Genomic DNA, 16,189 nt, shown 5'->3' with positions numbered 1-16,189 from the left:
TGGCCATGATGGGAAACTTAGAAAAGATACGAAATAAATATTTGAGTATTGCATATTCTGTGGCGTGCCTGTTGCTTAAGCTGTCACGCATAAAATTGTGTAGAGTATCCAAGTCCTAGCATTGTTTGTCGCTTTCAATAGGCTGCATACTTACCGCATTTACTCGAATCTAGGCTGGCCCCGATTCTAAGCAGACTCTTCGAAGTCCGAAGCCGGAAAAAAAATGTTACCTCGAATGTAGGCCGAACAAAAAAAGAAAAAAGCAAGGACAGACCTCAGAAAATGAAAATAGTATTTATTGAATATGAACATGCCGAGCTCATTCTACGTTGCTGTCTTCCTTATTGCGGTCATCTCATGGCCGGCGCACGCAAAAAGTGTCTTCTGTTGCTCCCTCCAACGACGGACATTTTTCTCATCGATGCCGAAGTCCCACCCAACTTGATCGTTTAATGATGCCTCTGCGGCTAGCACAACTTTTTGCTTAAGAGTGGCAGCATAGTGGCGTTGCCGGTTTGGTGCCATTATGATAACGCCACACCACACGACGATACGACACAGACCAAAATGGCGACGTCGCCTGTGTACTTCAGTTGGCTACTGGCGCGGCTAGTAGCAGCTGCAGTACTGACTTTTCTAGATCATGCTATCTGTGCGCAATATTTATCAATATCAATTACTAACTGGCGAGTTTTTAAGAATACTCAGACCTAATCCGATGCCGGAGTTTGGTATATGAATATTTAAAGGATACTATCGGCCTAGATTCGAATAAATACGGCATTGATCAGCGCGAATACAACGGAACACCCAGAGTTAGGGCTCAGGATGAGCGCTGTTCTAACTCTGTGTCTTCCTTTGTTTTCGCGCTGAGTAATAATTATGCATCCTTTCCAACTCGTTCATCTTTCTACCTTACTTCAACAAACTATAGACATGTAATAAGAGTTACATTTCAGTAGTCATTTGACATCTGACTTTGGGACCTTCGTCTGCATATTTTTGTATCTAACAGATGTTATCATGCGTGAAGAATAAACTTAAACTAAACTCAACAAACAGCGTCGCAAATCCGGATACATTCGTGTTCGCAAGCTTATGCCGGAGGTGAAAGCAACGAAGGGAGAAGGAAAGGCTGAGTCGTCCACTTATATTGCACGCTGGAAGCAGCTATATCGTCAATTTCATGCACAGTATGCGCAGGTGTTGAAGTCACAAATATTTGCATTCATTAGGACTCGTTCGTAATTTTCCTGCTGACAGGGCTAATTTAATGTTCGGTGCCATGATTGACCGGCAATTATTATCATGAGTAAATATAGCGGGCAAATTAGATAGCGAATGCGGCTAGAGAGTCGGATCCGCCAAGACTTTTGTAAAGAAAAACGACACCGGCCAGTCGCCTTCATTGAATATACGATCGCTACCTCTAGCGACTAGCATCTGTTCGTTGAAACTACTCTGGCGTGCAAACATGGGCCCTTGGGTGGCATTCACAAAACATTTCATACAAGTCAGTATAATAGGAAGCGTGTTAGCGAGCATAACCTAGGCGAAAGTGGTCAGCCAATGATGGAGTTCTCACGAACAAGCTCTTGCCATCCCTCACCATGGGGCCACATATACAAAGCTTTTGGTTCATGGGTGCTATTCGCCTTCGCTAATAACATGTACAGTGGTGAGCAGCCTTGTCTAGAGTGCGCCGACGGTGCTCTGCGGAGCAAGTCAGCGCCACCTAACGTTGCGCTCTGGGTTTGAGTTAAGCGTCCCGCGCGCATGCGCGGCAGAAACAGAGGCATGCCTGCTCATCGCTTCCTTGTCCAGCCACCGCCGTGAGAGTTCGTTCCGTGCCGCCAGGAACGCGCTGCCTGAAATTGTGACGCTGTGACGGCGGCGAGGGCGTCGCCATACCGCCGTGTTTCACGAGTGTAACGAGGCGGCCAGGCAAGCAAGCGCGAGTGGTAGCAGATCACCGCGCATTTCTGCACAGGCACCACTCGCCGCGGCCATAATGTCTTTCGGCGTGTATCTGCACTGCGTATTTAGCTAAGGGCGACAGCCGAGGAAAATAGGCGACGAAAATAGCCACCAAACAACCATATAGGCCCAATTATCGCACTCTTAGCCTGGTCTGCGCCTGAAACGCGCGATCTCCCGCTATCACTTGAACGTGCTTCAGAAACGCGCGATCACTCGATATCACTTGCACATGGTTGCCTAGCCGCCCCGTGATTCGCGCGAAACGCGTTGGTTTCCCGGCCGCTGTTACATATCATTCAGCGCGGCCCTGGCGGACTGAAGCGCAAGCACTGAGGCCGAGAACCCACGAGCAGGCAACGCTTTATTTTGGCCGCGCATGCGCACGAGACGCATAGCTCAAACCCAGAGCGTAACGTTAGGTGGCGCTGACTTGCTCCGCAGAGCACCATCACCGCGCTCTAGACAAGGCTGCTCACCACTGTACACAAAAAGGATTGGCAGTATTTCTTTCAAGAACAGTTCAAGCGTAAGTACTTTTTGTTGTTGTTGTTGTGAATACAGGCCCTCACAAAGAATTTTGCTTTGTATGCTAGGGCAGTTGACAACAGGCCTGACAGCGAACATAATATTAGGAGGCGCTCAGGCCAATCACAAAAAGTTGTTCTGAACAATAAAGCATCTGTGAATTTGTTCCTGGACTTATGGGGATGTGGTGAGATGGGCGAGCCGTAAGATGTCAGTGGTAGAAATATTGTGATGATCCCACTCCTCTTGTCAGGTGAAACGACAAAGATTCGTACGTCGTCTTGGCCATTTGCCACTCTCCTTCGCTAATAATATATCCAACTTCAGGATTGTTGGGAATATGCTCTTACAAGCAGATCCATCGCATGTGCTTTCGGTGAATAGGGGTCCTATTTTGTTTCGTTCGTTAGTATCGGCCTGCAAACACCGCTTCGCCTGCGCCACCACCATAATCAGTTAATCCAGAACGGTGCGTGATGACAATGAAACACTATTGAGCGAAAAACAACCATTGCGACGCAAGAGCTTGGAATGTTATCAAATATACACATGTTTAAGCCAAGCAGTAAGCAAAATAAGGCCGGGTGAGGCACCTGCATCAAAGCGCGCAGCCTAAAGGGCCAAACTACATCTCACCGCAGGGGTCACTGCCTACAAGTTTTAAAGAAACACTGAAAACATAACAGCAGTGCAGCAGGCTAACTGTGAAAGTGGAGGTACGCTGAATGTAGTGATTTTTCGCGCCATTCAGCAATTGCATCTGGCACCACTAAGCTTAAAAAAAATGTTTCTTACGCAGGATTCCTAGGCTGTTTCCTGTCCTGGCGTCCCTTCGTCCCCCTGAGCCGGCTCTCTTTCGGCGTCTACCTGGTGCACATGCCGCTCCTGATCACTGGATACGCACTTACCAGGGAGAGGGTCTACTACTCTTTCCTCGGAGTGGTGAGCATGCATCATATCATGGCGTAGACGGATTGCAGACACTTCGGCGCTAGAAGGAAACTGCAGAGCCGAAAGAACACGCAATTTACGAGCAGAATCAATGGTTAACAAAACGAGGGCCCAAATAACGTAACGATACTATTTTACTTGTATTCCTTTTTTGGCTCTTCATCAGCGGTCTGAGCGGCACTCCGCCTACATTATGGTAGGGTGAGTGCTGCTCAGGCCACTGATGAAGAGCAATAAAGAATAGGAGTGGAATATAGTCAGTAATATCCCAGCCAAGATGCATGCAGCCTATGTGAGCAGGAGCCCCCGGTATTTAGGAAGCTGCCTAACGTATTCGTGTGCGGCCCAACACCGAGCACGGCGAATACGGTTGAAAGCGACTATAACGCGAAGCGCTGATCGATATTCTGCTTAGTCTTCGGGCCATTTGTGCCAAACAGAACCTGCAATGACCAATTTTCACTCTTGTAAATGGCCTACTAATGGGCAGAGTTTGTAAACAGGGATAAGGTGCCTTAGACAGGCTGGCCAACGTTTCGATAGGAGGACCTATCTTCTTCAAAGGCGGCCTCGTCATCCTCGGCGTGTTAGTTTTAAAGGTTTAGTGCAGTGACGTCACGTGCGGGTGTTGTCGCTGGCGGCTGGTTTTAAAGAGAGAGATTACCAGAGGAAACAAGCGCTGTCGTACGACGTCTGTGAGCTCCATTCTCAAGACGAGGGGACAAGAGCGTGAGAGCGCGGGGAGAAAAGGAAAGAAATAGAAGCAGAAAAAAAGGAAAAAAAGGGAAAAAAGAGGGTGGGGGAAGCCAGGGTGGCACCAAAACAGACAAAAAAAAGAGGGGGGGGGGGGAGAGTGAAAGTTTTAAGAAATACGGGGGCTTGGGAGCGTGTTGGAGATGCGAAAGGTTAGGAGAGGTATTCAAGGGGAGTCGTTGGCGGCATGTTTTTGAGGCATTAGAACGGCTGGTAAAGCGGTCAGTACGCGAGTAACACAAAAGACAAGAAAAAAGAGAAAACCCAGACACACACACACACACACACAAAAAAAAAACATGAGTTGAAAGCGACTTGAGTAGCAGAGTAGCAATAGGTCGAGTAATGTTGAAATTGTTAAGATGGCGATGAGGAGTCTGCGGTGCAATGTATGGGGTGACTGAAAGGCAGCGGCATGGTTTTTCAAGGGGCACTGCCCCACGCGCTCAACATAGGTGTCGTTACGGTGGTATCCAGAAATGGGGATACTCTGGGTTGAGGCGCCGGAAAAGGCATACTGACTTCGGAACGTGCTGCCGAAGTTGTTTCAAGAAAAAAAAATAGATAAAAAAAAGGGGGGAGGAAGGGAAGGGAGAGGGGGAGGGGGGGGCCCGAAGCAGGTATAACAAAGAGGAGGGTGACGCGCGCAGAAGCGGGCGGGGGCAAGTGTACATGGAAGAAGGGGATCGTACAGTTGGTATAGACGTAAAAACCTGAAAGAGGACATTAAATTGAGTAGTAGGCAGGAAAACAAATTTTTCGAAATGGAAGAGTAGGTGAGGTTAAGAATTAAAGTTGGCTGGTGGCCTAATGTGTTTTGTGTATTGGTTGATGATATGAGAGTTTCAGCTTTAAGTTACAGCTGTTAAAGATTCTAAGTGGCCGCGTGCCAAATTAATTCCTGTCGGGTGTAGGCAATTAAACTTGTGTAGGAGGTATGATTCCGTATACTTCCTTTGGCGAGGGGAACGGAAATTGTTTGTAGTATGTAGAGCCTTGCTTTGTCAAACATATGACCATGTTCGTTAAAGTGGCTGGCTACTGTTCTGGGTAAATTGTGTTTTGTGTCCGCGCGGTGACCATTGAGTCTTGTATTAATTTGTTGTCCAGTCTCACCTATGTATTGTTTGCTACAAGCGGCGCATTCTAGACAGTAGACTACGTTGCTTGATGTGCAGGTGAAAGCCGAAGTTACCTTGTGTGTGTAATTCGATGCTGTACTTTTTACTGTGGTAGTAGATTGAATGTGTTTGCATGTAGAGCACCTGGGGCGGCCACAGGGATTGGTTCCCAACTTCCTCTTTTTCTTTTGTTTGGCGTGCACAAGGACATCTTTAAAATTAGTGTTGCGTTTGTAGGCTACTCTGGGAGGGTCGGGAAAAATCTTCTTCAGTTTCTGGTTGCTGGTGAGAATTGGGTAGTATTTACTTAGGATGTTATTCACGTTTGGGAGTGGGTTTGAGAATTTAGTAGTAAGAAGAGGCGTTGTTGTTCTTGTGTTCCTCGGGCGGGGCATGAGGACCTCGGCTCGATCAAGTTTGGTTGCAGCGATGTAGGCTGTTTGAAGGTCACTGTTTGGGTGGTTCCTGTTTGATAGCGTTTCTTTAAGGTGATCGAGTCTATCTATGTAGTCTTGGTTTTCAACGCAAATGCGACGTAATCGTGTGGCTTGGCCTTTAACCCATTAGGGGCCGGTTTCTTTTTTTCTTGCTATCTTGAAATAAATCTAATATATTAGCTTATCTTTATACTGATAATTCACATGCAAGAATTTATTACTCTTGCCTAATTAGTTTTTGAAATATAGCCCGTGACCATATGGTCACACTGGGCCCTTACGTTACAGAAAAATACGCAAAGTTAAAAACATTTATTTCAAGCCATGAAACATCACAAAAAACATACATAGTGAATAGTCGAGCACTTATTTAGTGTGATATGGTTTAAATCATGGAATACACATGCCGACGTCATACTTTGTGCATTGTGTGTGCACCGCCCTGTTGCAATTATCTCATGCACACCTCCACCTCTTGCCATTAGGTATTGTTGCAACAAAGTGGGTCACTTGGTCATACCGCGTACCATTCAGGACATCACCAGTCTTTGGGTTTCTGCGTTGACCAGGTCCGCAAGGCTTATTGTCCCGCTGCATCAGGTAGCTTTGTGCAATTTGCCCGCGGAATTCCACCTGCGTGACGTTGAACCCTGTGCTACGAATTAGCGCCCAAGCGTTGCTGATAGATACATTACAAAGTCAAGTGAAAATCTGCCACCAACACTTTTTGCCACGGATTGCAATCCTATAGGCGCCTACATTTGCATCCATCTGGTCCGTACCTCCTATAAAACTTGTACTGAGCAACAGTGTTTGGACGGGCCACCTTGATTCGCTTCATCTCAACACGAGAGTACCTGTCTGCAGATGACATTGGCTCACGCCGTGAATAGTGCTTACTATAGTTACTACAGAATCGTCCATACAGCGGACAGCAATTATCGAACTGTGGCTCAGCACGGGATCTTCGTGCCCGCGAGGTTGGCACTTGACGAATTCTGGTCAAGCGATAGGGCATTCTTTGGGAACACGGTTCTGCTCCACTCTGCCCATGCCTTCATAGCCCTGTGCCTTGAGATGCCTGAGTAGCTTCATGCTTGTGATTAAATTATCAAAATAGAAAAGGAAAGGAAGGTCATGCGTCTCTGCGGCGGGTTCTTCCACCATTTGATGAAGTAGCGCCGCTGCTCTTCCGAAGTCCTTTTCATGTTTTTCAGATGTTCTGGGATCTCCCCTGCTTGCCTTGATACACTTTGAAGTTTGCAAGTTATCTGTTCTTGGCATTTAGGCACCATACTTTATACCCGAAGCGGATAGGCTTTCCGCATTTCAGCGCCGGCTCATAGCTGCCACCTGCTTAGATTGTCAATGAGCCCACCTGAGTCTTCTTCGACCGAGTCTTCTTCCGAATAGGTGCTAGCCTGTGGCGGCTCGGTATAAATCACTGACACGACGTCGTCTTCCTCTACGACTATCTTCGCTATTTTTTCCAACATCAACCTATTCAGACGTTAAAATAAAAATAACCACTGCGAGAACGAGGCAGCAGACGGGCGAGAGATGAGAATGCAGTTAAAGAAATATAAAGTTCGGTAACCTAAAGGCCCAGCGTGACCATATGGCAACGCGCAAGATAACACATTCGTTCATGGATAAATCAATCATTATTCTTTCACAAATGCTCATGGAAGGTCACATATTCAAAGGGCAGTACGGATGTAAGGATATCTGACTGTTGCTTAAACAATTAGCGAGAAATAAAAACACTGACCCCTTGCAGCGATGCATGGCAACGCTACTCGCAGAGCAACACTTATTCCCGCCTTTGCGAGGGGCTCCTACAAAACGACTGACAGCAGCTGCCATTTGGTATCCATAAAGAAAACTCTAATCTGTCAAATGGCACGTCAAAGGCGATTTTGGTGCCGCTTTGTTAATCCTAATTAATTGAAATCCACTGTGAAGACTAACGTGACCATATGGTCACGCTGGTCTTTAATGGGTTAAAGATGCCTTGTTTGTAATGTCTGGGATGGTGGCTGGTGTATTCTAGGTACTGTTGTTTGTCGAAAGGTTTCCTATACAGCGTTGTCTTTAGTTCACCATTGTCAATGTATATAGTTGTGTCCAGAAAGTTTATGCGCTCAGTTGAGGATTCTGATGTGAATTTTATTGTTGGGTGAACAGAATTTAGAAAGGCTACATATTTATCTAGACTGTCTTGACCATGTCCCCAGATTATGAGTATGTCGTCTATGTATCGTAGGTATGTGTGGGGCTTGGTAGTGCAGCGCGATAGGAAATCTGTTTCTAGAATCCCCATAAATATGTTCGCGTAGGTTGGTGCAAAAGGCGTACCCATGCTTGTACCATGTATCTGTAGGTAGTAACTCTCTTCAAATTCGAAGTAGTTATGTGTTAGAACTAATTCAAGGAGAGACAGGTAGACTTCAGTAGAGTGTTGTGCATTGTGTTTAGACAGCGTTTGTTTTATCGAAGATAAACCATCAGAGATTGGAATGTTGGTGTACAGCGCCGTGACGTCTAGTGTTGCGAGTATTGTGTTTGGGGGTAGTGTGCCTTTAGTATTAATGTCTTCTATAATTCTCAGCAGGTGGGGCGTATCTTGTACAAGTGACGGAAGTGCTTTTGGCAAGTCACCAAGGTAGTGGTTAAGGAATGTGGAGATAGTCTCTGTCGGGGTGTTGTTGTTTGATACTATCGGAGGGCCTGGGATAATAGCAGTGTATAGTTCAGCAGATGGAATTTTATGAATTTTCGGAAGGAGGTAAAAACGCCCGGCAGTTTTGTTGCTTGGTTTAAGAAATTTGTATTCTGATGGTGTTATCAATTCATCAGCCAAAAGTGATTTCAGCCTGTTGGTGATTGTCCCTGTGTAGGACAATGTCGGATCGCTATCTAGTTTGCGGTAATGTCCTCAACTGAGCGCATAAACGTTGTGGACACAACAATATACATTGACAATGGTGAAGTAAAGACAACGCTGTATAGGAAACCTTTCGACAAACAACAGTACCTAGAATACAGCAGCCACCAACCCAGACATTGCAAACAAGGCGTCTTTAAAGGCCAAGCCACACGACTACGTCGCATTTGCGTTGAAAACCAAGACTACATAGATAGACTCGATCACCTTAAAGAAACGCTATCAAACAGGAACCACCCAAACAGTGACCTTCAAACAGCCTACATCGCTGCAACCAAACTTGATCGAGCCGAGGTCCTCAAGCCTCGCCCGAGGATCACAAGAACAACAACGCCTCTTCTTACTACTAAATTCTCAAACGCACTCCCAAACGTGAATAACATCCTAAGTAAATACTACCCAATTCTCACCAGCAACCAGAAACTTAAGAAGATTTTTCCCGACCCTCCCAGAGTAGCCTACAGACGCAACACTAATTTTAAAGATGTTCTTGTGCACGCCAAACTACAGAAAAAGAGGAAGTTGGGAACCAATCCCTGTGGCCGCCCCAGGTGCTCTACATGCAAACACATTCAATCTACTACTACAGTAAAAAGTACAGCGTCGAATTGCACACACAAGGTAACTTCGGCTTTCACCTGCACATCAAGCAACGTAGTCTACTGTCTAGAATGCGCCGCTTGTAGCAAACAATACATAGGTGAGACTGGACAACAAATTAATACAAGACTCAATGGTCACCGCGCGGACACAAAACACAATTTACCCAAAGCAGTAGCCAGCCACTTTAACGAACATGGTCATATGTTTGACAAAGCAAGGCCCTACATACTACAAACAATTTCCGTTCCCCTCGCGAAAGGAAGTATACGGAATCATACCTCCTACACAAGTTTAATTGCCTACACCCGACAGGAATTAATTTGGCACGCGGCAACTTAGAATCTTTAACAGCTGTAACTTAAAGCTGAAACTCTCATATCATCAACCAATACACAAAACACATTAGGCCACCAGCCAACTTTAATTCTTAACCTCACCTACTCTTCCATTTCGAAAAATTTTTTTTCCTGCCTACTACTCAATTTAATGTAGTCTTTCAGGTTTTTACGTCTATACCAACTGTACGATCCCCTTCATCCATGTACACTTGCCCCCGCCCGCTTCTGCGTGCGTCACCCTCCTGTTTGTTATACCAGTTTCGGGGCCCCCCTCCACCTCTCCCTTCCCTTCCTCCCCCCTTTTTTGTCTATTTTTTTTCTTGAAACCCCTTCGGCAGCACATTCCGAAGTCAATATGCCTTTTACGGCGCCTCATCCCAGAGTATCGCCATTTCTGGATACCGCCGTAACGACACCTACGTTGAGCGCGTGGGGCAGTGCCCCTTGAAAGACCATGCCGCTGCCTTTCAGTCAGCCCATACATTGCACCGCAGACTTCTCGTCGCCATCTTAACTATTTCAAAATTACTCGACGTATTGGTACTCTGCTACTCAAGTCGCTTTCAACTCATGTTTTTTTGTGTGTGTGTGTGTGTGTGTCTGGGTTTTATCTTTTTTTTGTCTTTTGTGTTACTCGCGTACTGTCCGCTTGACCGGCTGTTCTAATGCCTCAAAAGATGCCGCCAACGACTCCCCCTGAATACCTCCTAACCTTTCGCATCCCCAACACGCTCCCAAGCCCCCATATTTCTTAAAACTTTCACCACCCCCCCTTTTTGTCTCTCTTGGTGCCGCCCTGGCTTCCCCCACCCTCTTTTTTCCATTTTTTCCCCTTTTTTACTGCTTCTATTTCTTTCCTTTTCTCCCCGCGCTCTCACGCTCTTGTCCCCTCGTCTTGAGAATGAAGCTCACAGACGTCGGACGACAGCGCTTGTTTCCTCTGGTAATCTCTCTCTTTAAAACCAGCCGCCAGCGACAACACCCGCACGTGACGTCACTGCACTAACCCTTTAAAACTAACACGCCGAGGATGACGAGGCCGCCTTTGAAGAAGATAGGTCCTCCTATCGAAACGTTGGCCAGCCTGTCTGAGGCACCTTATCCCTGTTTACAAACTTTATACCACAGTGTGCTATTCCATCTGTCAGCCCCTTTCTTGATTTTGGACTATTAATGGGCAGGTAATAGCCGGATAAATCAGGGGAACTGAGGGTCTCCATTTAGTTTCAATAACCACGAAATTAAGGAAGCAGACATTTAAAGGGACCCTCAAACAATTTTAACGATCTTGTACAATTGTACTAAGTCATTAGGTTAGGCCGTTTTGATCGTTGTGTGACACTTCTAAGTGCTCCGCATAAAGCGCGTAATTTATTACAGGGTTTTGGAAATGTGCTTCGCTATCGATCGCAGCGGCGCCGCTTCCCTTAGTTTTAAGCCGCCCTCTCCCAATTGACGCAGCTAGCCCAGTCGATGTCAGTTGGGCGAGCTATGCGATTGGCTTCCCAGTGTGCACCATCAATCATTTTTTTCAATTTGATTGTGAACAAATGTTCGCAATAGATGGAATATTGGTTAAGTTGTTTCTATAAAACAGTGCCAGAAAGAGCATACGCAACGATCACTTATCACTAGACTGGAGCACTTCCGACACACACTAATGCCATCTTCGACTGGTCGTTTCTGAGCGCTCTGGAGCGCTCTCGCGAGCGGCGTTGTCTTCGGCTGGTTGAAAGAGGGTGCCCGCCCTGCGTTCGGCTGGTTCCTCTCGATTGCTCTCCTCCACCTTCGAGCGCTCTGAGGCGCTCCGAGCCCTGTCGTCGGAGCAGTCGTCGAAATTGAAACGTCATCGCAGAGCCGCGTTGCTGCTGTTGGCGACGGCCCACCGTAACCTAGGCAACCTAGGCCACTGCGACGAACGCTCGTCCCGCCGGCGCGTCTGCCTGTTTTCCCGGCAGCTTTCGATAAGCGAAACATCGGACGTTGGTAGTAGTCACGTGGTTTAGCATGTGCCATTGCCTCCTCCGAGAGCGAGTCGCACGTTTGGCTTGCGCGCTCGTCCTCTACCTCTGAACTGGGGGAACGCCAAATCTGCCCGACTCTGCTTCGGGGGATGGAAGCGACCAGCCGAAGATAGCATAAGTGCTGTCTGCTTGTGTTGCCGCATTCTGCGTGTTCACGTGAGCTATGCGGTCAGTGTTGGTCTCGATCTTTCTTTTCGCGAGCACCATGTATCGCCGTTGCTGCCTTGTAGGTTTCAAATATACCGATCGGCAATATGTCAAGCTGCGACATTGTGTTCCTCTGCAAGGCAGCAGGCAAGCGGAGTGGCTACAGATTAATTTTTAGACCCACTCTTCTGCTTTGCCTCTGCAGGTCAGTGAGCAAGCATTGCAATTGGTCCCCTTAGTTACTAAGCAACGCAATATCATCAGCGAATCGCAAGTTACTAAGGTATTCTCCATTAACCCTTATCCCCAATCGTTCCCAATCCAGGTCTCTGCATACCTCCTGTAAACACGCTGTGAATAGCATTGGAGAGATCGTATCTCCCTGCCTGACGCCTTTCTTTATTGGGATTTCTTTACTTTCTTTATGGAGGACAACGGTGGCTGTGGAGCCGCTATAGATATCTTCCAGTATTTTTACATACGGCTCGTCTGCACCCTGATTACGTAATGCCTCCATGACTGCAGAGGTTTCGACTGAATCGAACGCTTTCTCGTAACCAATGAAAGCTATATATAAGGGTTGGTTATAATCCGCACATTTCTCGATCGCCTGATTGATAGTGTGAATATGGTCTATTGTTGAGTAGCCTTTACGGAATCCTGCCTGGTCCTTTGGTTGACAGAAGTCTATGTGTTCTTGATTCTATTTGCGATTACCCTACTACATACTTTGTAGGCAACGGACAGTAAGCTGATCGGTCTATAGTTTTTCAAGTCTTTGGCAACCCTTCCTTATGATTAGGATTATGTTAGCGTTCTTCCGAGATTCGGATACGCTCGAAGTCATGAGGCATTGAGTATACAGGGTGGCGAGTTTTTCTAGAACAATCTGCCCACCATCCTTCAACAAATCTGCTGTTACCTGATCCTCCCCAGCTGCATCGCATCAGGCTATCGTTATCCGATTGGTGCCAGCATCTATGCGTTTGTAGATGTCACTTTGCCCCAGAGGATTGCTACCACTGTAAAGAGTTTTACTGTATCCAGTATTTGTGTGAACGCAAGCGCAAGTGGAGTGGGTGTTTTACCGGTTGAGCTGAGGTGCGAACGGGAATTTCCTGCATGGTGCAGCCATCTGGTGGCACAGACCTCAACCAGACAAATACAGGGCGCATAAATATAGCAGTAACCAAGTGCGTGCTACTTTGCTGCTGGTGTAAATTTTCTGCAGAAGCATAATCATGAATACGTCCTCTTTTTAAATATTTAAAATGTTTTACATTTGGCTGCAGCATTAGTAGCAGTGCGTTTAGCTGGTTAGGCTCCGCACCACCAAGTGGATGCACCGTGCAGACCACTCAAGCCACTTAGATCACAGCGATAGGAATAGGGACGTACGCCCCTACGTCACAGCGATAGGAATAAGGACGTGCTTTAGTTTACGCCTCTACCTATCCGTCCCAACGCCCAGCTTTCCTGCTTTTACAGGAATACCGGACAAACTCGGCACTGCGGCAGAACGCTCGCTTGAACTGAGTTCTTTAGCGCGAATATGACTGGACACACGACAAACGGGACACATACGGTGCTGTGCTGTGTGTGTTCTTGTGTGCAGTCTTATTCCCGCTAGCGAACAAAGGTGAAGATGCCATGCCAACAAGCCCACATTGTTTTTCTAGAGAATGCTTGCAACACATGCTGTTTGGATAGCACTCGCGCAACATCGATAGCCAGGCGTCTAACGAAAAGTTTGAAGAGGCTTCGCGCGCTACCTCCAAGACAACCGCAAGTAGATAACATGACGTCATTTCATGACGCAGATCCAGTGAAGGCAGAGCGTCGCCCCGATCACTCGGTGAACAAGTTGAGGAGAAACCGCATCGGTAGGGTGGAAGGTAACTTGTATTTCTTCGTAGCTCTCTTAATATGACACGCTTCACTTAAATTATGGCACTAACGTTTTATTGTAGCTGTATCCTACAAAATTACGGGTCTACAAAATTACTCCGAATGGTTTCAGGGACCCTTAAAGTGAAGAATAGCATACAGGAACCTGTCCTTATATTGAAATGTAGAAACTGCAATGAAAAATTAAATTTAAAGTGAAAAAAGGCAAGTTTTTGCCACTGCAAACTGAACCCAGAACTTCCACATGACGCATGCGACACTCTATCCGTTTATAACAAAATATGACTTATACCATTAATACATCATCATCATCATCATCAGCAGCAGCAGCATATGTTATCAATTAACCCTGTCCTGCGCTCACCGAGTCCAACTAGCAGCGGCCAATTTCCTAATTTCATCGCACCGCCTGGTCTTCTGCCTTCCTCTCCTGCGTTTCCCTTCTCTTGGTACCCATTCTGTAACCCTAATTGTCCAATGGTTATTTAACTTGCGCGTTACATGAGCTGCCCAGGGCCATTTTTTTCTCTTATGCCAATTACAATATCGGCTATACCACTTTCTCTCTGATCCAAACCGCTCTCTTTCTGTCTCTCAAGGTTATGCCTAGCATTCTTTGTTGCAGCACTTTTTGTGCGGTCCCTAACTTGTTCTCCAGATTCTCTGTCAGTCTCCAAGTCACTGCCCCAAATGTCAGCACCGGTAAAGTGCGCTCATTGGGCACCTTCCTTTTCAATGATAATGATAAGCTTCCAGTCAGGCGCTGACAAAGTCTGCCATATGCGATCAGAACCATTTTTATTCTATGAATTTCCTTCTCATGATCAGGGTTCCCTGTGATTCTTTGACCTAGGTAAACGTACTCCTTCACAGACTCTACAGGCTGACAGGCGATCTTGAACTCTTGTTCCCTTGTCCGGTTATTCATCATTATCTTTGTCTTCTGCATATTAATCCTCAAGCCCACTCTTACACTATCATTGTTAAGGTTCTCAATCACTTGTTGTAACATGTCTGCAGTGTTATTGAATAGAACGATGTTATTCGGAAAACCGTAGGTTGCTCAGGTGTTCACCATCGAGCCTTACTCCTAAACCTTCCCATTTGAATAGTTTGAATATGTCTTCAAAGCAAGCAGTTGGTATCAATGGAGAGGATCTGTGTCCTTGCCTGACCCATTTATTTATAGGTATCTTCTTATATATCTTGCGGAGAATATCCGTAGCAGTCGAATCTGTGTAGATATTTTACAGGATACTTACGTGATTGGTCTGTATTCCTTGATTGACGTAATGCCTCTATGAATGCTGGTATCTCTACTGAATCAAATGCGTTTTGTCAAGCTATAAAGGCCATATATAGAGGCTGATTGTACTCTGCGGATTTCGCGATTACCTAATTGATAACATAGATGTGATCCATTGTAGGGTGTCCCGTCCTGAAACTTGCCTGTTCCCTTGGTTGAGTAAAGTCCAGCGTTGCCCTTATTTTACTGGACATTATCTTGCTAAATATTTTATATAATACTGGGAGTAAACTAATTGGCCTATAAATTTTAAGTTCTTTAACGTCTCCCTTTTTGTGGATTAGTATAATGCTTGCGTTCTTCCAGTTTTCTGGGACGTTTGCGGTCGATAGACACTTCGTATAAAGAAGTGCCAGTTTTCCAAGTAATATGTCTCCTGCATCTCCGATTATATCGACTGTTATTCCATCTTCACCTGCCGCTCTGCCACGTTTCATGTCTTGCAAGCTCCTTCCGACGTCATCGTTAGATATAGGAGGACTTTCCGTATCCTGTTCATTACTGTTTCGAATGGAGTTATCCTGAGTCCTCTGGATACTGTATTGGTCAGTATACAATTCTTCCGCTGCTTTCACGATACCTTTGAGATTGCTGATGATCTTACCCTGCTTATCTTTTAGTGCATACACCTTGGTTTGTCCTATGCCAAGTTTCCTTCTTACTGATTTCAGGCTGCGTCCATTTCATACGGATTTTTCAGTCTTTCTCACGTTATAATTTCGAATATTACTTATTTTCTCCTAGTTGTTCAGTTTTGGCAGCTCCGGGAATTCTATCTTATCTCTTCAGTTGTACACTTTCATTCTTTGTCGTTTCTTTATTACGTCCTTTGCTACTTGGGAGAGCTTGCCTACTGGTTGGCTTGGTGCATTGCCTCCCACTTCAATTGCTGCATCTGAAGCCAGCCTAGTTATGGTTCTATTCATTACCTCTATGTCATCGGCACCTCTCTGTTCTAAGGCTGTATGTTTGTTTGCAAGCACCAGCCCTAATTTGTCTGCTTTCACCCTTACTGCCTCTAAGTTGACCTGTTTCTTCTTGACCAACTTTACTCTTCCGCACCTCAAACTGAGGTGAATCCTAGCCTCATTATCGTATGATCAGTGCACGTTGCCCTACCTAGCACTTGTACATCCGGCACTATGCTGG

General features: G+C 46.1%; 1 protein-coding gene across 1 annotated transcript in view; it reads left to right on the top strand.

The window, feature by feature from the left end:
- Positions 1-16,189, top strand: part of LOC139051800 (nose resistant to fluoxetine protein 6-like) — a 96,682-nt gene that overhangs the window by 78,837 nt on the left and 1,656 nt on the right. The window contains exon 14 of the mRNA XM_070528790.1: positions 3,305-3,447. Within this exon, the coding sequence (XP_070384891.1) occupies positions 3,305-3,447 (143 nt within the window). The remainder of the gene's footprint in view (positions 1-3,304; positions 3,448-16,189) is intronic.

This window comes from Dermacentor albipictus, unplaced genomic scaffold, assembly GCF_038994185.2.
Source record: "Dermacentor albipictus isolate Rhodes 1998 colony unplaced genomic scaffold, USDA_Dalb.pri_finalv2 scaffold_14, whole genome shotgun sequence".
Classification (NCBI taxonomy): domain Eukaryota; kingdom Metazoa; phylum Arthropoda; class Arachnida; order Ixodida; family Ixodidae; genus Dermacentor; species Dermacentor albipictus.
The sequence above is the reverse complement of the archived record's forward strand: the minus strand, read 5'-3'. Positions and strand labels throughout refer to the sequence as shown.